Raw genomic sequence first — 19,238 nt, 5'->3', positions numbered from 1 at the left:
CCATTTCTCCAGCCCCACTGCTCGATAACTCAGTTGCATAACTCTTAAAACTCTGCACTAAGCTCCTGTCCATATTGCTTCCCTTCCCTTCTCTAAGCTCTTGGCTTTTATTTCTCCAGTTAAAGGGTCCCCACTTCTCAAAGGTGAGTTTCTTTTGATCGCTAAAGACCAATTACCCAAGCTAGTCCTGACTTAATTGGCTCCAACACTTGGCTCCATTAAAGGATTAGCAAGGCCTGGCACAGCTCAAATATGCACAAATACAAATGAGTCTGGCTATTTCCTGCCTTTAATACTCTGAACCTAAATTATATTCTACCACTAGCATAATCCGGAATCTAGGGTGTCTTACACCCCCAGATTCATAACAATATGATTAATTTCAAACACGTGCACACACACAAACACACACAGCCCAATATGCCAACTTCGGATTTAATAAATTCAGGTCCCCTGGGCAAAGCCACTGAGACACGTCAGCAGGTTGCCAACTTCTGTTCCTAGCTCTTGCTCCTCGCCTTGAAAAGCAGTTTCATCTACTGTCATCAACATGCTGTGAAATGCTTCACTTCCTGTAGATCAAGCAGTTGTTAAAAGCACAGGATTTCCTCCCCCACCTACCCAGACTTGTAGCCTTATAAACCAGGGATAGAAGCTGGTGGACTTTGGCAGAAGCAGAACAGACAACAAAGCCTTCTACTGAAAGATACGGTGCACATGTCTGCATGCAGACGTCCCAGGTTTGATTTCTGGCTTCTTTAGGTAGGGCTCCCGGGAGAGACCCCTCTCTGAAACGTTGGAGACCTGCTGCTAGTCAGTGCAGACAATACTGAGATAGCTGGACTAAATGTCAGAAACATAAGAGACGGCCTTATACCAAGAAGCTACATGGGGAAGTGGATGCGAAGACAGTTCTCATTGAACACTGCTCCATCAGCATCCTAGCTCAAAGGACCCTGTGGTGGAGTGTTTCTGGAGGAAGTAGAAACAGGCACCTTGTAGTCCCACACACAGAAACCCATGAAGTCATGTATTAGAAACAACAGTGCTCAACACCGTGGCGCCTTAGTGTGCATGTGTGGGCTGCACAGTTCAAGCATGCGCACTATGTGACAATGTTGTCGCTTATGCTGCTTGGGAAATTGCAGCTTTTCTCAAAAAATAAAAACATTAGCACACATGCATGCACAGAGCCTGGTTTGCAATCTGACCATCAGCTCCCTGCTCCTATTTGTCTGGAAGTTCTCCAGCTGCCACTACCCTCCCAATACTTTCCTTTTCAGAACCGTTGCTCAGGGGTGATGTCCTATTCCTATTCTAGCCTGGGAACAATGCTAGATCTACATTGGCTCCCAGTACGTTTCCGAGCACAATTCAAAGTGTTGGTGCTGACCTTTAAAGCCCTCAATGGCCTCGGCCCAGTATACCTGAAGGAACGTCTCCACCCCCATCGCTCAGCCCGGACACTGAGGTCCAACTCCAAGGGCCTTCTCTGGAGGTTCCCTCACTGCGAGAAGTGAAGTTTACAGGGAAACAGGCAGAGGGGTCTTCTCGGTGGTGGCGCCCTCCCGTCAGATGTCAAGGAAATAAACAACTATCTGACTTTTAGAAGACATCTGAAGGCAACCCTGTTTAGGGAAGTTTTTAATGTCTGATCTTTTATCGTTTTATTAATATTATATTAATATTAATATTCTGTTGGGAGCCGCCCAGAGTGGCTGAGGAAACCCAGCCAGATGTGCGGGATATAAATAATAAATTATTATTATTAAATTATTATAGAGGAGTAGGGGCAGTTCCCCTGCACAGGGTGCTGGGCTAAGGGAGGGCCTCATCTTCATCTCTATTTATATGGCTACCTACTGAGAAGATCCATAAAAAGCAACTGTACCAAAATGAATTATTGCGAAAATAATAAATACATTTTTTTTGCAGGGGGGTTACCTAATTTTGTCCTCACTCAGGGCACCATGTTACCAAAGACCACCCCTGCTGGGACTAAGGCTTTGGCTGAGTGGGGTGAATGCAGGCTATCATGCTCAGGGATCCAGCTTTTCTTACCTCCTGCTCCAGGAAGAGGTTTTATACCACTAGGAGGTGGTGCTGGCATCCTCCTGCCTGCAGTTTTAGAACCAAAGTCACATAGTCAGAGATTCCTGCATTGCAGGGGGTTGGACTAGATGACCCTCGGGATCCCTTCCAGCTCTTCGATTCTATGATTCCATAAGCTGTTCGGCTGGTTTTCAATTTGCAGTTCGCCTCTTTAATTTCAGTGGTCACCTGTCCAGAATCTTTGGGATTGGGCAGGTCACATGTGAAACAAACAAACAAGCAAGGCTGATTTGCATCTATTTATCAGTCGAGGTGATCCGTCCGAAAATGACCTCCCCAAAATGAACGTTTGTCATTTTTCAGCTACTAAATAGATTCAGTCTCAAGAGAAAAAGTGGCGGACGCTTTCCCTGCTGCTGTCAGGGTGGTCCTATGGACAGCCTTCCAGAGTCCCTCTCACAGGGACAAGCACCCATGGTGGAGTGTCTATTGGCATCTGCAACAGGGCTGTCAGTTTGTTCAGCTCTGGCCACTGCCCCAGGGTGTGGTCTCTGGCATGCACCGTTCCCCACTTCACCCTGTTATTTATAGCAAGGCAAAGCAGAGCAGATTACATAAACCAAGGTGCCACTGCAGACCAATGGCTAAAATAGTAAAGGCAGTGTGACAACATACCTCAACAACCCTGGAAGCTTGCACCCAAATATTTTTTTTTTGGGGGGGGGGGTTCCTGGCAGGTCTCCTGTGCCTCTGAAAAGCTGGATGATGGGAACACATTTAAACTGAACATTTCCCCATGCCAGGGAAGCTTCTCCTGTTGGATATCTGCCTAACACACAGCTGCGAAAGGCACAGGAGCCTCACTAGAGAAAACGGTGACACCTCAAGGTGAGGGGGTTTGTTGGGCGATTTTATAAAAAGAGAAGCATGGAGCCTTAAAACTCCTGGGAAATAACACCCTTTGCCCTGTTAACTATTTGTACCTTTCTAGGGATGGGGATGAAATCTCTCAATTTCAGTTTCTCGTTTTTCCACTCTTCTGTTCTCCACATTTTCATGTCAGTTTGATTTTATACACACACACACACACACACACACACACAAGTCCTCACGAACAATTGCCGGCGTTTTAGTGCAAATTTATCCCAATATTCATATTTTCGAAAGCAACTTTCCATAACATAATACATTCACATTCCCCCAAATATTCACATTTTTGTACACATCATTTGGTGGGAGAACTGCGTCAAAAAAAAGTGGATAAATGCTAACTTTGAGGGATAGCTGTGTTTTGGTCCACGTATTGTGAATGAAGTAGATTCACTTTAATGTCTGAACCAAAAAATTTCCCTCTTCTAGGTGGGGAGCCTACACGGCACAGGCCAGATCTGCCTATTCAGTGGGATATGATATATGCCTATCACTGCCCCAGTATAAATACTCCAAGACGAACTCTTTATGAGCTCGGGTTGCAATTAATTAAATTATGCACTGCCAAGTGGCTTCATGGCCTCCCTGGCTGAAGAGTTAGGAACCAGCTGGGTGAGCTGTCATTCTGACTGTGCATGAGTCATTAGTTAAATTAGAGCTACCTTGTTCTGTCTCTGCAGGCAAACATTTGCTGAACGACTGAGTCATCCACAAGTCACACAGGACCCTCCAAATATTAAGTCCTCCCCACAGGCTTGATCACTCTCCAATGGAAGCACAGCCATCAAATGCTCACAGGTGCTGCCTTTCCTGAGATCTGGTCTGTACCTGTCGCAGAATGAGGTAGGAAAGTGGACTCTACCACTTGACAGAGCAGATGGGGGCAATTACATATTTAAATACTTTTTTTAAAAAAACAAACAAACCACCTTTTAATTCTCTTTTTTTTGGGGGGGGGGAAACACTCCAAAAGAAAACTAGCACAGCAGGCAAATATTAGAAGTTTTCTACTTAATGTGCTATTTTTCTTCTTGTTTGCTGCATTATTTGTTTATGTGGGGGGGAACATGCAAAAATGGTATCTCCCACCTGTGATCTTCTTAAGATGTTCCTTCGGCCCATTTCCTTCGGCCCCATCAAGCTTTAGGGAGGTGCTGCCACCTGCTGGATCCGCTGAGTTTGCAGGAGGAACGGATCCATTTCAAGCATTTTTAGCGCGTTTAGCTTCCTATTTTTCTACAGTTGTTACCCCCTCACTTACTGGAGAACCTATTTTGCAGCTGTTTCATAGCATCATTGTATTACAGAGATGGAAGGGCTCCAAGGGTCATCTAGTCCAACCCCCTGCAATGCAGGAATCACAGCTAAAGAGTCCCTGACAAGGCGGCAATCCAGCCTCCATTTAAAAACCTCCAATGAAGGAGAGTCCTATAGACAGCAATTCAAAAGGGCTCAGCACAGAAATTTAATGATGGGGAGATGCACACCTGTTGCATTTCTGCCTGCTTTGCCTTCCAGATGTTGAACAGCACATAGATTCCCAATTGCAGGGATGGGACTCCTGGTGTGATTAATGAACTTTTGTCTTAAATACACCAAAGCAGCAACAAAGTCCAGAAGGGGAAGAGTGACCAAGAAATAAGTCTATTCAACTATTAATTTGATGGGTCAGATCAGTTCACATTTAAAGGCAAACTAATTCATTTATCTATTTGTTGAATTTATATACTGCCCTATACCTGCAGGTCTTAGGGCGGTTTGCAGAATAAAATCAGAATATAAAACCACAAAATACATTATCAAAAAACCAACGAAAACAACCCAATACTCCCCCCCCCCATTTTAAAAGGTCATAGGATGTCAATCAAATCAACGAAAGGCCTGGTTAAAAAGGAACATTGTTGCCTGGCGCCCAAAGGTGTATAATGAAGGCGCCAGGTGAACTTCCCTGGGGAGAGCATTCCACAGATGATGGGGAGCCACTGCAGAGAAGGCCTGTTCTCGTGTTGCCACCCTCCAGACCTCTCAAGGAGGCGGCACGGGGAAGAAGCTTTTCCTATCGGAAGAAGCAGGAAGTGGCAAGTGTCGTCCCCATTGCACCAAAGGGACACAGAAAACACACCCTCCACCGTCTTGAGAAAAACCTTAATCCTTCTTTTATTCTTTGGTAGCTTTACAAAAAGAGAAGCCACAGCAATGGGGGGAGGAATTAGAATGAGGCACAATTAGACACGAATAACAAAGCATTAGGGATGCAGGTGGCGCTGTGGGTTAAACCACAGAGCCTAGGGCTTGCCGATCAGAAGGTCGGCGGTTTGAATCTCCGCGACGGGGTGAGCTCCTGTTGTTCGGTCCCTGCTCCTGCCAACCTAGCAGTACGAAAGCACGTCAAAGTGCAAGTAGATAAATAGGTACCGCTCCGGCAGGAAGGTAAACGGCATTTCTGTGCGTTGCTCTGGTTCGCCAGAAGCGGCTTGTCATGCTGGCCACATGACCCGGAAGCTGTACGCTGGCTCCCTTGGCCAATAAAGCGAGATGAGCGCTGCAACCCCAGACTGGACCTAATGGTCAGGGGTCCCTTTACCTTTACCTTAACAAAGCATTTTTAAAAATTGAAGACTTCTCGCGCTCTGCTCCATTTCTTCCCACCTAGGGCATCTCCAGCCTCTGCGTGCTTCTCAGAGCCGCTGTATCACACAGGGCTGGGCCCCAGCTGCCGCTACAAAGCTGCTCGAGGGAGGAGGCGGGCAGTGGCAACCATGGGGCAGCAATGGGGTGCTCCCACACAGCCACCGCTCGGGACAAGTAGTGGCTCATCCTCCCTGAACTTGGCGGCAGCCGCCCTGGCAGGGAAATAGGGACATTCCGGGATCAAGTCAGAAGCCGGTATGGCTTTGGTAATTCTGGTACTGTCCCTGCAAAATCGGGACACTTGGTGGGTATGGTATTTGCAGCCTGCATGTATTTGTATTGGAGTTATGTAATATTATTTCTCGCACACGTGAACTTCAGCCTGCTTGCTCACTTCTCCCTTATGCAATGGGGAACCTGAAGCAGGCCTGACTTCCCGACCCCCTGGTTGCTTGTATCGCCATTGAAAAATGGGAATCGAAAATACTTCATGCCACAGCCATGAGAACAAACAGACTTGTTAGTTCACCAGGTGCTGGATATACAGAGTGGCGGAGCAAGCCCATATTGCACCAGGTGTGGAAATTTTTTTGGCACCCCGTACGGACTGCACACTTGTGGCTTCCGCGCATGTACACTCCGTACAGAATGCCGCACATACATAGTCCATACGTGCTGCTGCTCGTGAGCGGCAACTCATAAGGCTGCCACGCATGAGCAGCACCCCATACGGAGTGCGCATGTGCGGCATTCCATACGGAGTGCGCTCGCATGGGATGCGACACATGCACACTCTGTGCGTGCGGCAACGCCCGCCCCTCGCCTTCGCCCAGGAAGAAGCAAAGGGCATGCTGGCCGAGCAGGTGAGCGAGCAAGCCAGCCGCCACTGACTCGAGCGAGGCATTTTGCCGGGCGGCGGGGCTTGGCTTGGGAGTCGCGGGGGGGGGGCACACTGAGTGTCACCCCCTCCAGGGTGGCAACCAGGGCGGACCGCCCCCCAACGCACCCCGTTGCTCCGCCCCTGGATATACATGATTGTATCTACCCAAGATTTGCTGGAAGAAAGGGAACTCTTTGGGAGCTCTGCCCGGTAGGTTTTCACAGGCTTTGAAAGAAGTGCTCTCACTTCTTATCACTGGAACGACGTCCCAACTTGCCAGAGGCTTTTCCTGACAACACGCTCTGCCTTTCCATGCTGCATCCAAAGGGAGAGATTCAGCAAAGAGACCTTTTCCACACCACACCGCAGAGCGGAGGAGACAGGGAAAGCTGCATTTGTTTCAGTTGTGCTTTTTAGTTGCACAGGAACCTATCTCTGGGAAGAAGTTGGTAGCTGTGCGCATGCAGATAAATCACATGGTGTTGCTTTTCAGCAGCAACAGTTGCCCAAAGGTTTCAGCAGTTGCCCAAAGGTGGAAAATCCTTTTGGCCTAGTGGGCCAGATCTTCATCTCCCCCCCACACACACCGCACCTCTGCTGGCCTACTTTGACAGGTGGGTGGGGCCTGCCAACTGTCAATCACCTGACGTAATAATAGCATCTGGTGATTGACAGGTAGGGTGTCCCGCCCACCTGTCAAAGCTGGCCCGTAATGGGGGGGGGGGAGATAGTGACCAAGCAGGATTCAGCTCCCTGCACATCAGCTGATGAGTCTGGTCCTGCTTTCTGTAGGGATCAGGTGGGTGATCAGATGATCCAGCTGCAACTCTGCGTGCTCCACACCTGACATCACTTATGGGGTGGGACAAGTGGATGTGGTTTGGGGGAAACGGTCTCACAGGCCAAATGCAGCCCACAAACTGCCCCCACCCCTGCTGTGCCCCACCTCCATCAATTCCTGCACATAGAAAAGTCAAATATCTTTCCAGTGTTCAAGCAGTTTGTTTCATCCCACAAACAAGATCTCCAATCTACATACTGTCAGAAAGGGCTATGCTACAACATTTTCCTACTTCTGGAACATTACGTCGCTGGAGGATCCTGGGTAACGTGCATCGGAGGAAGAGTGCCAATGGCAGGGTTAACTAGAGTCAGGGTTCGGCCCCAGAGCCTCTTTTGCTACCATAGCATGCAACAAAAGAGGTGCCTCTGAGCGTGTGCAGAGTGGCAATCCTTCAAGGAACCCAAGTCAGCTCCTTCCCACCTGAAGGCAGAAGGTCTGAATGTGTTGCTTACCAGCAATGGAATACTAGCTCCGCCCAAAGTATGATGGAGAACAGCAACAACTGACAAAAGATAGACTCATACAGTACAAGGACAAGAAGAAATATCATGGACAGTAATAGCCACACACCAGAACAAAGAGAGAGTTTGAAGGCTTCGTAAATTATTTGATGTGTTAATGCGAATGGAAGTCGTTAAAATTGCAGCATAAGTGTTTGTTATTCTGACTGGTGTGTAATTGGAATTTGTAAGTCTTTGCAATGCAGAGTTAAAGTAAATTATCAAATCATCAATTCTAGCATGCGGGGGGGGGGTGAGGCAACAAATTAATATAACTTGGCATCTGAACAATTGGCATTATTAACTGTATTATAATTTGGTATCGACAACAAGGCTTTTATTGGGTTATTGTAATTGAAAACTAATAAAAAATTATTACACAGAATGTGTGGCTTACCTAGAAAAGGCAGATCAGAGTCAGAGAAACAGGGAGTGCGTGGCGTTAGCCCAACAACAAAAAACAAATGAGGACCTCCACAGGATTAGAGCTGCCTCAGGCAGATATTTTTTTAAAGCAAATCCCATACCTGTCTGGCACGGGGCTCTGGCAGATCCTGCTCCACCATCTCCTCCGCTGCTTTGTGGAAGGTTTCGGAGTTGCTCTTTGGGAGCGGGCGTGCAGGACTCCACGAGGCAGCTTTGTGCAAGTTCCCAACACCCGCCTGGCCGGGGGGCTTCGTGAATTTTGCCAAGTCATCCAGGGAAACCGTAGACCTTATGTGTTCGGGGGAATGGATGTAGCCCACTGGGGAATAATCGGAACAACCTGTTGCGTAGCGAGGCTTCAGGGAACCGTGAGATGCACTGAGGGCAGAAATAGTGGCTCTGCTTGCTCCGGAAATGGGGGACGGAGCGTTCCCACCAACGTCAAAAGGGACCGTCGCCATGACCCCTGAGGAGATTGAGCACCGCGGGGAAGAAAAGGCAGCTTTCTCTGCATCTACCTCACACACTGGAACGGCATTGACAAACCGATATTCATACTCCGCCGGCGGCTCTTGGCTGACCCCGATAGAGGCCTCTAAGTTGACATTTTCCAGCATGGTTGTTGTGGGAGGCAGCTCCTCGGAGGATGGCATGGTGTGGGTGACAGGGCCCAGCTCCTTGACGTATTTTGCTGGGATGTAGAAAGGCCGGGCTTCTCTGTTCTTCCTCACGTGCCACCAGTGGTCATTGGTTCGCCTCAGAAGCATGTATCTCTCGTTGGGCTTTATTGAAATAAGCTGCCCGTCCTTAGCGGTGTACTCAAAGGGGTATTCCACCAAGACGTATCTCTCCTCCTTGCCACCCAGGGAATCCATTCTTGTGCCCTAAAGTGGCTTCCTCGGTGCAACTTCTTCTTTCTGAAAAGGAAGAAGGAAAAGTCTGTGGCATGGGTTGAGATAGGTAGGCCTGTGTAGACTTAAGCCATTAAAATAGGGGGTGGGCAAAAGAAAGAGTTCTGTAACAAGCAGAATCCTACAACTCGCGGAAGAGGCAAATGCAGGAGAAATTCACTTAGTTTCTGTCAGGACAGGCCCTACCGTTAGGCAGAGTGAAGTGGCCACCCCGGGCACTAGGTTTTGGTTGCTGTAAAGGGCACTAAATTGTTAGTTTTTAACGATATGAGTATTGTATTTTTACTGCCTGGGATGGGGGAGAGGTACTTGTGGGTTTTTTTCTGCCTCGGGTGGCAAAACATGAGGGGGAAGGCAAAAGGTCCAGGACCAGCCTTTGTTTTGCCCAATGATTTTGCTTACGCTAGTCAGAGAGAGAGAGAGGTAAAGAGAGGTCTATGCAGAGCTCCTTTTCTAAATTCATTAATAACCAGTTTTAACAAGAAATAGTGGAGATGGGTTCAACACAGAAGCTAACACCAAAAAACTAACACAACAGAACGTTTCCTAACTCCATTCTCACTGTACCCAAATATTGTTTTAAACTGCCACTTCTCTGCCCTCAGTGTCACCCCCTGCTCACTCTCTCAAACCAGTTTGCCAGTTTCCCATTTCGATTTCAATCCACCTCTGCTTTATTCAAACCTCGGCTGTTTAAAACCGCCACTTTTTCTCCTTTCAGTCTCTCTCTCTTCTTGCCATACTCAAATTTCTCCCCCATTCCATTCCCCCAGTTGCTTCATGTGAGATAAAGGATGTGGAGTCCTCAGATATTCCAGAGTGCTTTACTCAAACCTCTACCATTGTTTAAGGTAAAGGTAAAGGGACCCCTGACCATTAGGTCCAGTCGTGTCCGACTCTGGGGTTGCGGCGCTCATCTCGCGTTACTGGCTGAGGGAGCCGGCGTACAGCTTCTGGGTCATGTGGCCAGCATGACTAAGCCGCTTCTGGCGAACCAGAGCAGCGCACGGAAACGCTGTTTACCTTCCCGCTGGAGTGGTACCTATTTATCTACTTGCACTTTGACGTGCTTTCAAACTGCTAGGTTGGCAGGAGCTGGGACCGAGCAACAGGAGCTCACCCCATCGAGGGGATTCGAACTGCCGACCTTCTGATCAGCAAGCCCTAGGCTCTGTGGTTTAACCCACAGCGCCACCAACGTCCCATTGTTTAAAACGGCCGTTTTCCTGTTTCTTCCATCCCTGCTTTACACATACTTCTGCCGTTGTTGCATACCACCTCTTTGTGACACTAAGAATCCTCTAGTTGGGGCTGCATGATGACAGCTTTACATTTTTATGTATATAGGAAGAAATAATAAACAAAAACACATTCTATCAGAAGTGCTTGCAAGAAAATGCATACTGGGGCAACATTGCATGTAAAAATACATCTACCAAGTAATGCATGCAAAAATGTGTATATATTTTCATCCAGACTTAATTCCCTCCTCTCCACCCCATCCACATCGCTGGCTAGCTAATGTGGAGGACAAAACTTAGGATTGGGAAATACAGAGAAGCTAGGGTTGACATGTCATCTATCCCCTACCTGAGAGCAGCTTTATGGAAACCTCTTTCCTACTGGAGCTTCCAAAATGAGCAGCTGGATCATGAATCTGGCTGGTTTTGATAGAGGAAACCCTTTTCCCTCCCTTCTCCTCCCATACTGACAGATGCTGACTTCTCTGCATCTGAGGTAGTGGACTTCCTCCAAACAGCAGAAGGGCTTCCTCTTCTGCAGTTCCTCTGCTTTTTTAGTCCTGATGGGGGTGGGCGGGGGGAAATCCCCAGACTAGATTACAGACTTGCAAATGGCGTTCCCGGATGAGGGCTTCAGGCCGAGGTCTTCCCAAAACTACAGTGATACCTCGGGTTACATACACTTCAGGTTACAGACTCCGCTAACCCAGAAATAACGCTTCACTCACTAGAAGGACAGATCCTGAAGTTGAAGCTCCAGTACTTTGGCCACCTCATGAGAAGAGAAGACTCCCTAGAAAAGACCCTGATGTTGGGAAAGATGGAGGGCACAAGAAGAAGGGGACGACAGAGGATGAGATGGTTGGACAGTGTTCTTGAAGCTACTAACATGAGTTTGGCCAAACTGCGAGAGGCAGTGAAGGATAGGCGTGCCTGGCGTGCTCTGGTCCATGGGGTCACGAAGAGTCGGACACGACTGAACGACTAAACAACAACAACAAAGAACAGAAATCATGCTCTGGCAGCGCAACAGCAGCAGGAGGTTCCATTAGCTGAAGTGGTGCTTCAGGTTAAGAACAGTTTCAGGTTAAGAACGGACCTCCGGAACAAATTAAGTACATAACCAGAGGTAGGTACCACTGTACTCTGAAAAAGTTAACCCCCCCCCCCATTTCAACAATGTGCATTGAGAAATGCAATCAGATAGGTCACCAATATTAAAACTTCTCCGGTGGTCTTCCAGGATAACAACATGGCACCGGTTAATAAGTAGCCTGGGCAAGTAGCAAGGGCTACTTTGAAAACAGGTCTGAAGGCTTCTCCCTCTCCTTCTGAAAGCTAGCCATTTCTGCTCCCTCCATCTTCCCTCTAGGTTAGCAACAGAGAGGGCCGGTTTGGCCCAAAGGCCCTCCGCTGATATAGATGAAGCTGGCAATGTCAAACGCCTGCGAACACTAAGCTAGGAGTAAGCCCCACTGAGTGCTGTGACCTATTCCTGAGTGAGCATGCAACGAATTGTTGTGCAAACCTCCCATTTGGGGAATCTAATAAAGCAGTCGATATGCCAGCCTAGTTTCTGTTGTGCAGTGTGCTGCTGTTCCTATCCCCTGGTCCACAGTGTGAGCTGCGGCCAACAGTATTCTTTGCCCAGGCTTATGGCTATTAAATAATCTATGGCCTGTGAAAGTGTGGGGAAAGGACTGTTAGTATGATGGGGGTTTTTTTTTTACTATTAGGCTGTCTATGAGTATGCTTTAGACTATGTTCTTATTATGTTTCCATCACTGATGTTTTGCAATGTGTTCCGATGTTGTAACACCGCCCTGACATCTTTTGATAAAAGGTGGTATCGCCCTGACATCTTTTGATAAAAGGTGGTATATAAATTGAATTATTATTATTATTATTATTATTATTATTATTATTATTATTAATGATCTGTGCTAATGAATTACCCCTTACGAAGGCTTCCTTCTTGATGGCTAAGCAAGATTTATATGGAGTTTGCAAGACAGATGCATTCAAAACAAGAAGACGGTGCGAAACCAGAAGGGTTTTGGTTTGCACGTGAAATGGCAATTTTTTAATAGCACGTTGCGTTCTAGAGAGCCAGCATTGCACTGTGCTAACCAGTGCGCACTGCTCTGATGCTAGCCCAAATGCCACACCGCACTGTCATAACAAAGGCAGCACAGTGCGTGGGTGTGCCTGTCTCGGGGGCTCTTCCGTTTATCAGTCTGTGCTCAACCAGCTCTCTCCGTTTTCCTGCCTCTGTTCTTTTTTTTTATTTTTGCTGGGAGGAGTCTTGCAAATGGGGCCAGACACTACAGCTGCGGCTGGTGCAGCGGCTTCCTGCATGAATTGTAGTCTGTGACAAAAATGATCTGCACAGAGCCAGGTTGCACGGAAGGGACCAGGTCTTAGGGCCTTGCAGTGTGGTGTAGTGTTTAAGAGTGGTAGGCTCGTAATCTGGGGAACCGGGTTCGCGTCTCCGCTCCTCCACATGCAGCTGCTGGGTGACCTTGGGCTAGTCACACTTCTCTGAAGTCTCTCAGCCCCACTCACCTCACAGAGTGTTTGTTGTGGGGGAGGAAGGGAAAGGAGAATGTTAGCCACTTTGAGACTCCTTCAGGTAGTGATAAAGCGGGATATCAAATCCAAACTCTTCTTCTTCTTCTTGCACTCCCCGTTACGTCACGGTTACCTTTTCCCAGTATGAAGCTGCGTTATGATACAGGGGGAAGAGGAGAGCTGCTGAAATGCTCTCTCACGCATAGCGAAGGCACGTGCGAGATGGGTCACATGATTGTGGTGCGCAGCCCCGCCGAAAACATGCACACTGACAACATCACTCGCTGGCCATACATTTGCCGTCCGTAGGAGGGGACCAGAGGGCTCCGCAGTGTTCAAACGTCCCAGGTTCCCCATCCTTCACGCAGCAGAGCTGTTCATGTATATATCTTTATACATGCAGCATACCCTTCAACTGTCTCGTTTTATGTGGGACATCCCAGAAGCAAATCCTGGTTTCTGTTTGGATCCTGGAATGTCCCACCCACCCCCTTTTTTTTGGTCCAACATTCCTTTTTCTGGTGTAAGTCAGCTGGGTTGCACCAGAGCACTAGAACAAAAGCCGCCCATTTTTCGGATGTGACACACACAGACACTGGACGCGACACCGTCATGCGTAAAACCTGGGCATTGCGCGGCATGGGGGGGCTCAGCCTCATCAAATACATTGGGGGGCACTTAAGTCCCCTCAGCCCCCAGGGATTGGCACCTGTGTTGGATACTAGGCCTCTTCATGTGGCTGCCAAACTGGTGTACGGCCTGCAAGCACACTGGCAACCAGAGCTACTCCTGGCTCAATCTCTCATCTGCATTCGATGCCACATTGACCATGTATCCTCCTAGTCTGCCTGCAGGAGATGGGTTTCAAAGGGAAATGTTCTGCAGTGTTTCTGCTCTTACCTCCAGAAACGGTTTGAGAAGGTAGCCCTGGGTGTACGTTTCCGAGCACAATTCAAAGTGTTGGTGCTTACCTTTAAAGCCCTAAATGGCCTTGGCCCAGTATACCTGAAGGAGCGTCTCCACCCCCATCATTCTGCCTGGACACTGAGGTCCAGCTCTGAGGGCCTTCTGGCAGTTCCCTCCCTGCGAGAAGTGTGGTTACAGGGAACCAGTCAGAGGGCCTTCTTGGTGGTGGCGCCCTCCCTGTGGAACGCCCTCCCATCAGATGTCAAGGAAAGAAACAACTATCTGACTTTTAGAAGACGTTTGAAGGCAGCCTTGCTTAGGGAAGTTTTTAATGTTTGAAGTTTTATTGTGTTTTTAATGTTCTGTTGAAAGCCGCCCAGAGTGGCTGGGGAAACCCAGCCAGATGGGCGGGGTAGAAATAATAAATTATTATTATTACTCAGACCCCTGCCTCTTGAACCACAGGGGGCTGCAGGGCACTACATCGTCTCCAATGCTATTTAATTATCTTTTCTGGGAATATGCTGATGATCACCCAACTCTATTTCTCTGTAATGTCTGAATCAGTAATGGCCAAGGAGGTCCTGGGCAAGGTTCCGGTTGCACTAGTGAGCTGGATGAATGCTAATAAACTGAATCTGAATCCTGGCAAAATGGAGGCTCTGTAGGTGAGTTGTTCCCAGATCTGGGGAGCTGATCAGCCTCCTGCCCTGAATGGGATCCTACTCTCCCTGAAGGAGCAGGTTTGTAGTTCGCAGGTGCTCCCAGACCCTTTGAAAAGTACCATATTTTTCGCTCCATAAGACCACTTTTTTCCTCCTAAAAAGTAAGGGGAAATATCTGTGCGTCTTATGGAGCGAATGGTGGTCCCTGGAGCTGAATTGTCCAGGGGCCAAAAGAGGATCATGCTTTTTATTTTACAAAGAGAAAAGGGGGTGTTGAAAGGACCCCGCTCAGCAGCTGATCAGCAAGAGATGGGAGAGAGATAAGAGTCCCCGGCTCCCTTTCAGCCCTGCCCTCCTTTGTTGAATGTGCTGCAGAGGGAGGTTGTTTGTTTCCCCAGCTACATGTGACTCGCTGATTAGATTATCTGTCTGGAAACTGTAGAAAAGGCTCCCTTTCCTTTAGAAGCTGCAGAAATGTGAGTTGAACCCCATAAAAACAGAGCTTTTCCTCTTTGCTTTTCCCCCTTTGCAAAAAAAAAACTGCAAAACTTTTAGCTAATCCTCAAAAAACAGGGCTTTTCCCTTTGCAAAAAGCTGCAAAACTTTTAGCTGATCCTCAAAAAAACAGGGCTTTTCCCTTTGCAAAAAAGCTGTAAAACTTTTAGCTGATCCTCAAAAAAACAGGGCTTTTAGAGGAGGAAAACCAGAAAAATATTTTTTTTTCTTGTTTCCTCCTCTAAAAACGGGGTGCGTCGTATGGTCTGGTGCGCCCTATGGAGCGAAAAATACGGTAGTTTAACTTTTGCCCATCATTGCACAGAAGAGAGTTAGAGATGGAGGAAGTGGCCTTCCCTGATAAACTATCTCACTTTCAGCAAGCAGAGAAGTGAAATTGACTAAGCTGCAGATGGGGGGGTAGGTGGCTTTCAAAAGCTGATTTATTTATTTTTAAGGAACAGATACAAAAAAAAGGTGGGTGCATTGCTGCTGGGAACATAAACTAATCTTTCTGAGGCACTCCTTTCTTTTTTTCCCTTTCTTGGCTAAATTAGCATTTATTTTCTTTCTTTTTAGTTTGGTTATAGCATTCGTTTTCTTGAATGCTACACACTTACCCAGGTTTTTTAACTTATCCCGCCTAATTTTCAGAAGAAACTCAAAGTAAAACCGCATCGAGAATAAAACATAAAACAGTTCAGCGTCCCAAACAAAGCCATCACATAGAAGCAACCTTCCCCTGCCTTCCCAATGGAAATTCCAAAGCAGCCGCCGGAATTTGAACATTAAAATACCAAAATACCCATACTCATCCCCTCCAAACACCAGTGCTCGTTCCTGCTCAAACAATGATTTCTGAAATGCATGGATCAGGGATGAGTTTCATTGCTTATCCCTAGAGAAGGTACCATCACTGTTGCCATAGACCCTGGCCTTTGGCACTCAGGCCATTCCAGCCTATGGCAATCTTGGCTGTGAGTCCTGGAAGATCTGCTCCCTCCCATCTGGCCTGACTGACTCCAACTACAAAAGCCGATGCAGCTGGACAGACTCTTGGACTGGGCTGTGGCTTACAGATTTATTTATTTTTTTGCTGTTCTTGATATTAATCTTTTGTATCTTTAGTTCTTCCTATGCTTTATGTGGAAAATGTTTAATTTGGTTGCGTACTTTTTCGATGATTTATTCATTGCTTATGACCTGTTATGTTTGTAATTACGTAATATTTTTCAGGTGGTAAGCCGCCTTGAGCATGGTTTCGACGTTGGAAAGACAGCATACAAATAATATTATGTATGTATATATGTTTGCCGCACATGTTTGTACCCACTGGGAGATATGCTGCATTTTCCAAGCAAAAATAAAAAATTACAGTTGGAGCGCTAGAAAATGCTTTTTCCCTAAAATAGAAACTGGAGGAAGGGGGCACATGGACCCCCTCCAGGAATAACAGGTGCACATTGTTTGTTTTGATCATAGAATCATAGAGTTGGAAGGGACACCAGCGGTCATCTAGTCCAACCCCCTGCAATGCAGGAAACTTTTGCCCAATGTGGGGATCAAACCCACAATGCTGAGATTAAGAGTCTCAAGTTCTATCAACTGAGCTATCCCTGCTGTCACCTTTCAGCTCAGTAATGAAGAGAAAGCTCTCATCACATGTTCAGAGGCACTCGCCTATATTGTTTCTTTACAGGTTTCCTGGACTGAGTTTTTGGTCTTGAAAACACATTCCGAGGCTTAGTGCTGCTGGAAACTCAGGCAAGGAATGAAGTCTATTCAAAAGCTGAAAAAACTCAGTGCATGGCCATCTTGTCTAACTACCCCTGTACAAAAGGCAGGTCTGTACAAAAAACATCAGTGCAACAATTCATGCAAGCCAAACCACAATGTGCCACAAGCACACCGTAGCTACAGGTGTCTGAAAAGCAATTGTATGCCCATCTCGAGCAAGTGAGCCAAGCCACATGCAAAAGGCAAAGGCAAAATAACACCCAGGGCAATGGGGTCCGTATCTGAGCACCCTTAGGTTTTGTGACTGATTGATTTGTAGAATTGTAGAGTTGGAAGGGACCCCAAGGGTCATCTAGTCCAACCCCCTGCAATGCAGGTATCTCAGCTAAAGCATCAACAGATATTCCAACCTTTGCTTAAAAAAAAAACCTCCAACGAAGGAGAGTATATATATCTATATGCCACCTATAAGTTGGTCTATATGTCATCTTTCCACACGGAGCTGCGCCCAGAGCAGTTTACAACAAACACCCACTAGTCATCAAATACAAAACATCAGGAGGGTGTTGGTTGTGCTCACCCTATTATGGTGAAATACATGGAATTCATTGCCACTAAATGTTCTTGTGGCCACAAGCATTTTTAAGAATGAATAGACAAACTGAACAAGGAGAGAGAGAAATCAGTATCTAGTAAACGTGGTGGCTGGGGAAGAAACTTCCATGTTTCAGAGGAATGAGGCTCTTGTTTACAGATTCAGGGAATAAACTCCACACAAAGCGTTGTTTTCCTGCCCTGCTTGCATCTGCAGGGCTGCTGGATGGATCAGCTTTAGCTTGTCCTCAATCCAATGCCCATTACGTTTTTGGTATGCATTTTCCTATTTAAAGTATCACCAAAACCGTATCGCAAAAATCAGGAATGTGTGCGATAGCTGTGCTCCGATCTGCGTAGAAGTCTGTGCACTTCAAAATGCAGACCGAACACATTTCTCCTCTGTTCCTGGCAGGTACTGAGCTAGACGGACCTTGATCCGATTACAAAAAGATTCCTTAATTCCTTAAGATAGCAGGACGTTGTTTAGCGTTCTGGAGAATTCAAAAAAGCTTGCATGCTCTTTTGAGATTTTTTTTTATTTTATTAAAGTATCTCCCTGATAGGGATGTTGGGATTTTTCTGAAGGGCCGATACGGCAACGATTACATTCTGTTGCCTGTCGAGTTTTCACTGTGCGTCAGGGCACCATCACTCCAGTTGCACAGACAAGGAAAACTGAAGTTTCTCTCAGGGCCATTAAACAATCCCAGCAGGGCTATCTGGGATCTGGACCACAGTTTGACCCCTCTGCCCCCGCTGGACAGCTGCCAGCCTGCCTGCCTCTCAAAGATTAAAGGGCCAGAATCTGCGGACCAAAACAGATGCAGGATTGAGTCCTGCTACTACACCCTCTCTCTCTAGCTCACCAACTGAATGGGTTGGAAAATATTTGGAGGAGCTTTTTAAGTCAGCGGAAGCTATCATTCCCTTCTGTGCAAGGAGCGCTGGCGGGAGTCCATTTCTCTACGCCCCCTAACAAGCAACTCTTGCCCAGACACACACACAAGCCCTGCCGGAACTGATCCTTCAAGAAATCCAGCTCACACTCTGAATTTTCAACAGCTGGAACAACATTGGTGAAACGGAGGTCATTTTGACCTGTTTTCCATGCTGTCCCATCTTGGATTCAGCCAGCCTCCCAGGACTTCACCCCTTGACCCCGCCCTGTTCCCCGGTTTTACCTGCTGGCTCACATTTTCTTAGTTTCCTTTCCTGTCCCGGCCCCTTGTTTGCCTGGCTTTCGATCCTACGCCTCGAAGGGTGTCCCAGATCTTCCTCGTCGATTGTATCAGGAGCAGCGTGGACCTGCCCAGGCCTGTGCGCCTGGTCTGAACCTGCCTCTGGTCCTCCCCTACCTAAACTATGTTGAGAACGGATGAAAGGAGGGGGAGCAGAGACTGTCACAAAACAGATCTTTCCGTCGGCTTCCTCACGCGAAGGAGACTTGCCAGTGAAGGAAATAAACAGCAGCAGGTCAAGACTTTAGTCCAGCGACTCTCCCCAAACATCTTCATCATTGCCAGCAGCCCTAGTCTGGCATTCAGTTGTCACCTAAAGGATCGAAATCAGCTTCTCCTTGAGGGCAGCAGCAAAGACGTCCGACGCCGAGAGGAGTGTTTACCAAGTGCTGCTTAGACGCAACACGAAAAACCAAAACCAAGAGGCACCTCTGGGGAAAACAGCCGGCCACACCCCTGCCAGTTTCTATCATCCAGGTCAATTCCAGCTGGGTACAGGTGCTTGTTTCTCCATCAGTCAAGAAGAGCTCCTTGCAGACACCCAAGACCTAAGTTCCATGACCTCCGACTCCTCCCCAGCGATGCCCGTTCTCGGCCAAGCCCTGCCGCACTCA

At 47.4% G+C, this 19,238-nt stretch overlaps 1 protein-coding gene across 2 annotated transcripts in view; it reads right to left on the bottom strand.

The window, feature by feature from the left end:
* ARHGAP27 (Rho GTPase activating protein 27) overlaps nucleotides 1-18,961 on the bottom strand; it is a 54,673-nt gene extending 35,712 nt beyond the window's left edge. The window contains exons 1-2 of one of the 2 annotated variants that reach the window (XM_033169673.1): nucleotides 18,568-18,961; nucleotides 8,365-9,180 (exon numbers count right to left, since the gene is read on the bottom strand). In XM_033169673.1, coding sequence (XP_033025564.1) covers nucleotides 8,365-9,138 — 774 coding nt within the window. In that variant the 5' untranslated portion in view covers nucleotides 9,139-9,180; nucleotides 18,568-18,961. The remainder of the gene's footprint in view (nucleotides 1-8,364; nucleotides 9,181-18,567) is intronic. The other variant, XM_033169674.1, reaches the window with a different exon arrangement.
* Nucleotides 18,962-19,238: the final 277 nt, after the last annotated feature.

Source organism: Lacerta agilis, chromosome 14, assembly GCF_009819535.1.
Source record: "Lacerta agilis isolate rLacAgi1 chromosome 14, rLacAgi1.pri, whole genome shotgun sequence".
Classification (NCBI taxonomy): domain Eukaryota; kingdom Metazoa; phylum Chordata; class Lepidosauria; order Squamata; family Lacertidae; genus Lacerta; species Lacerta agilis.
Note: the sequence above shows the minus strand (reverse complement) of the source record. Positions and strands in the feature narration are given on the sequence as shown.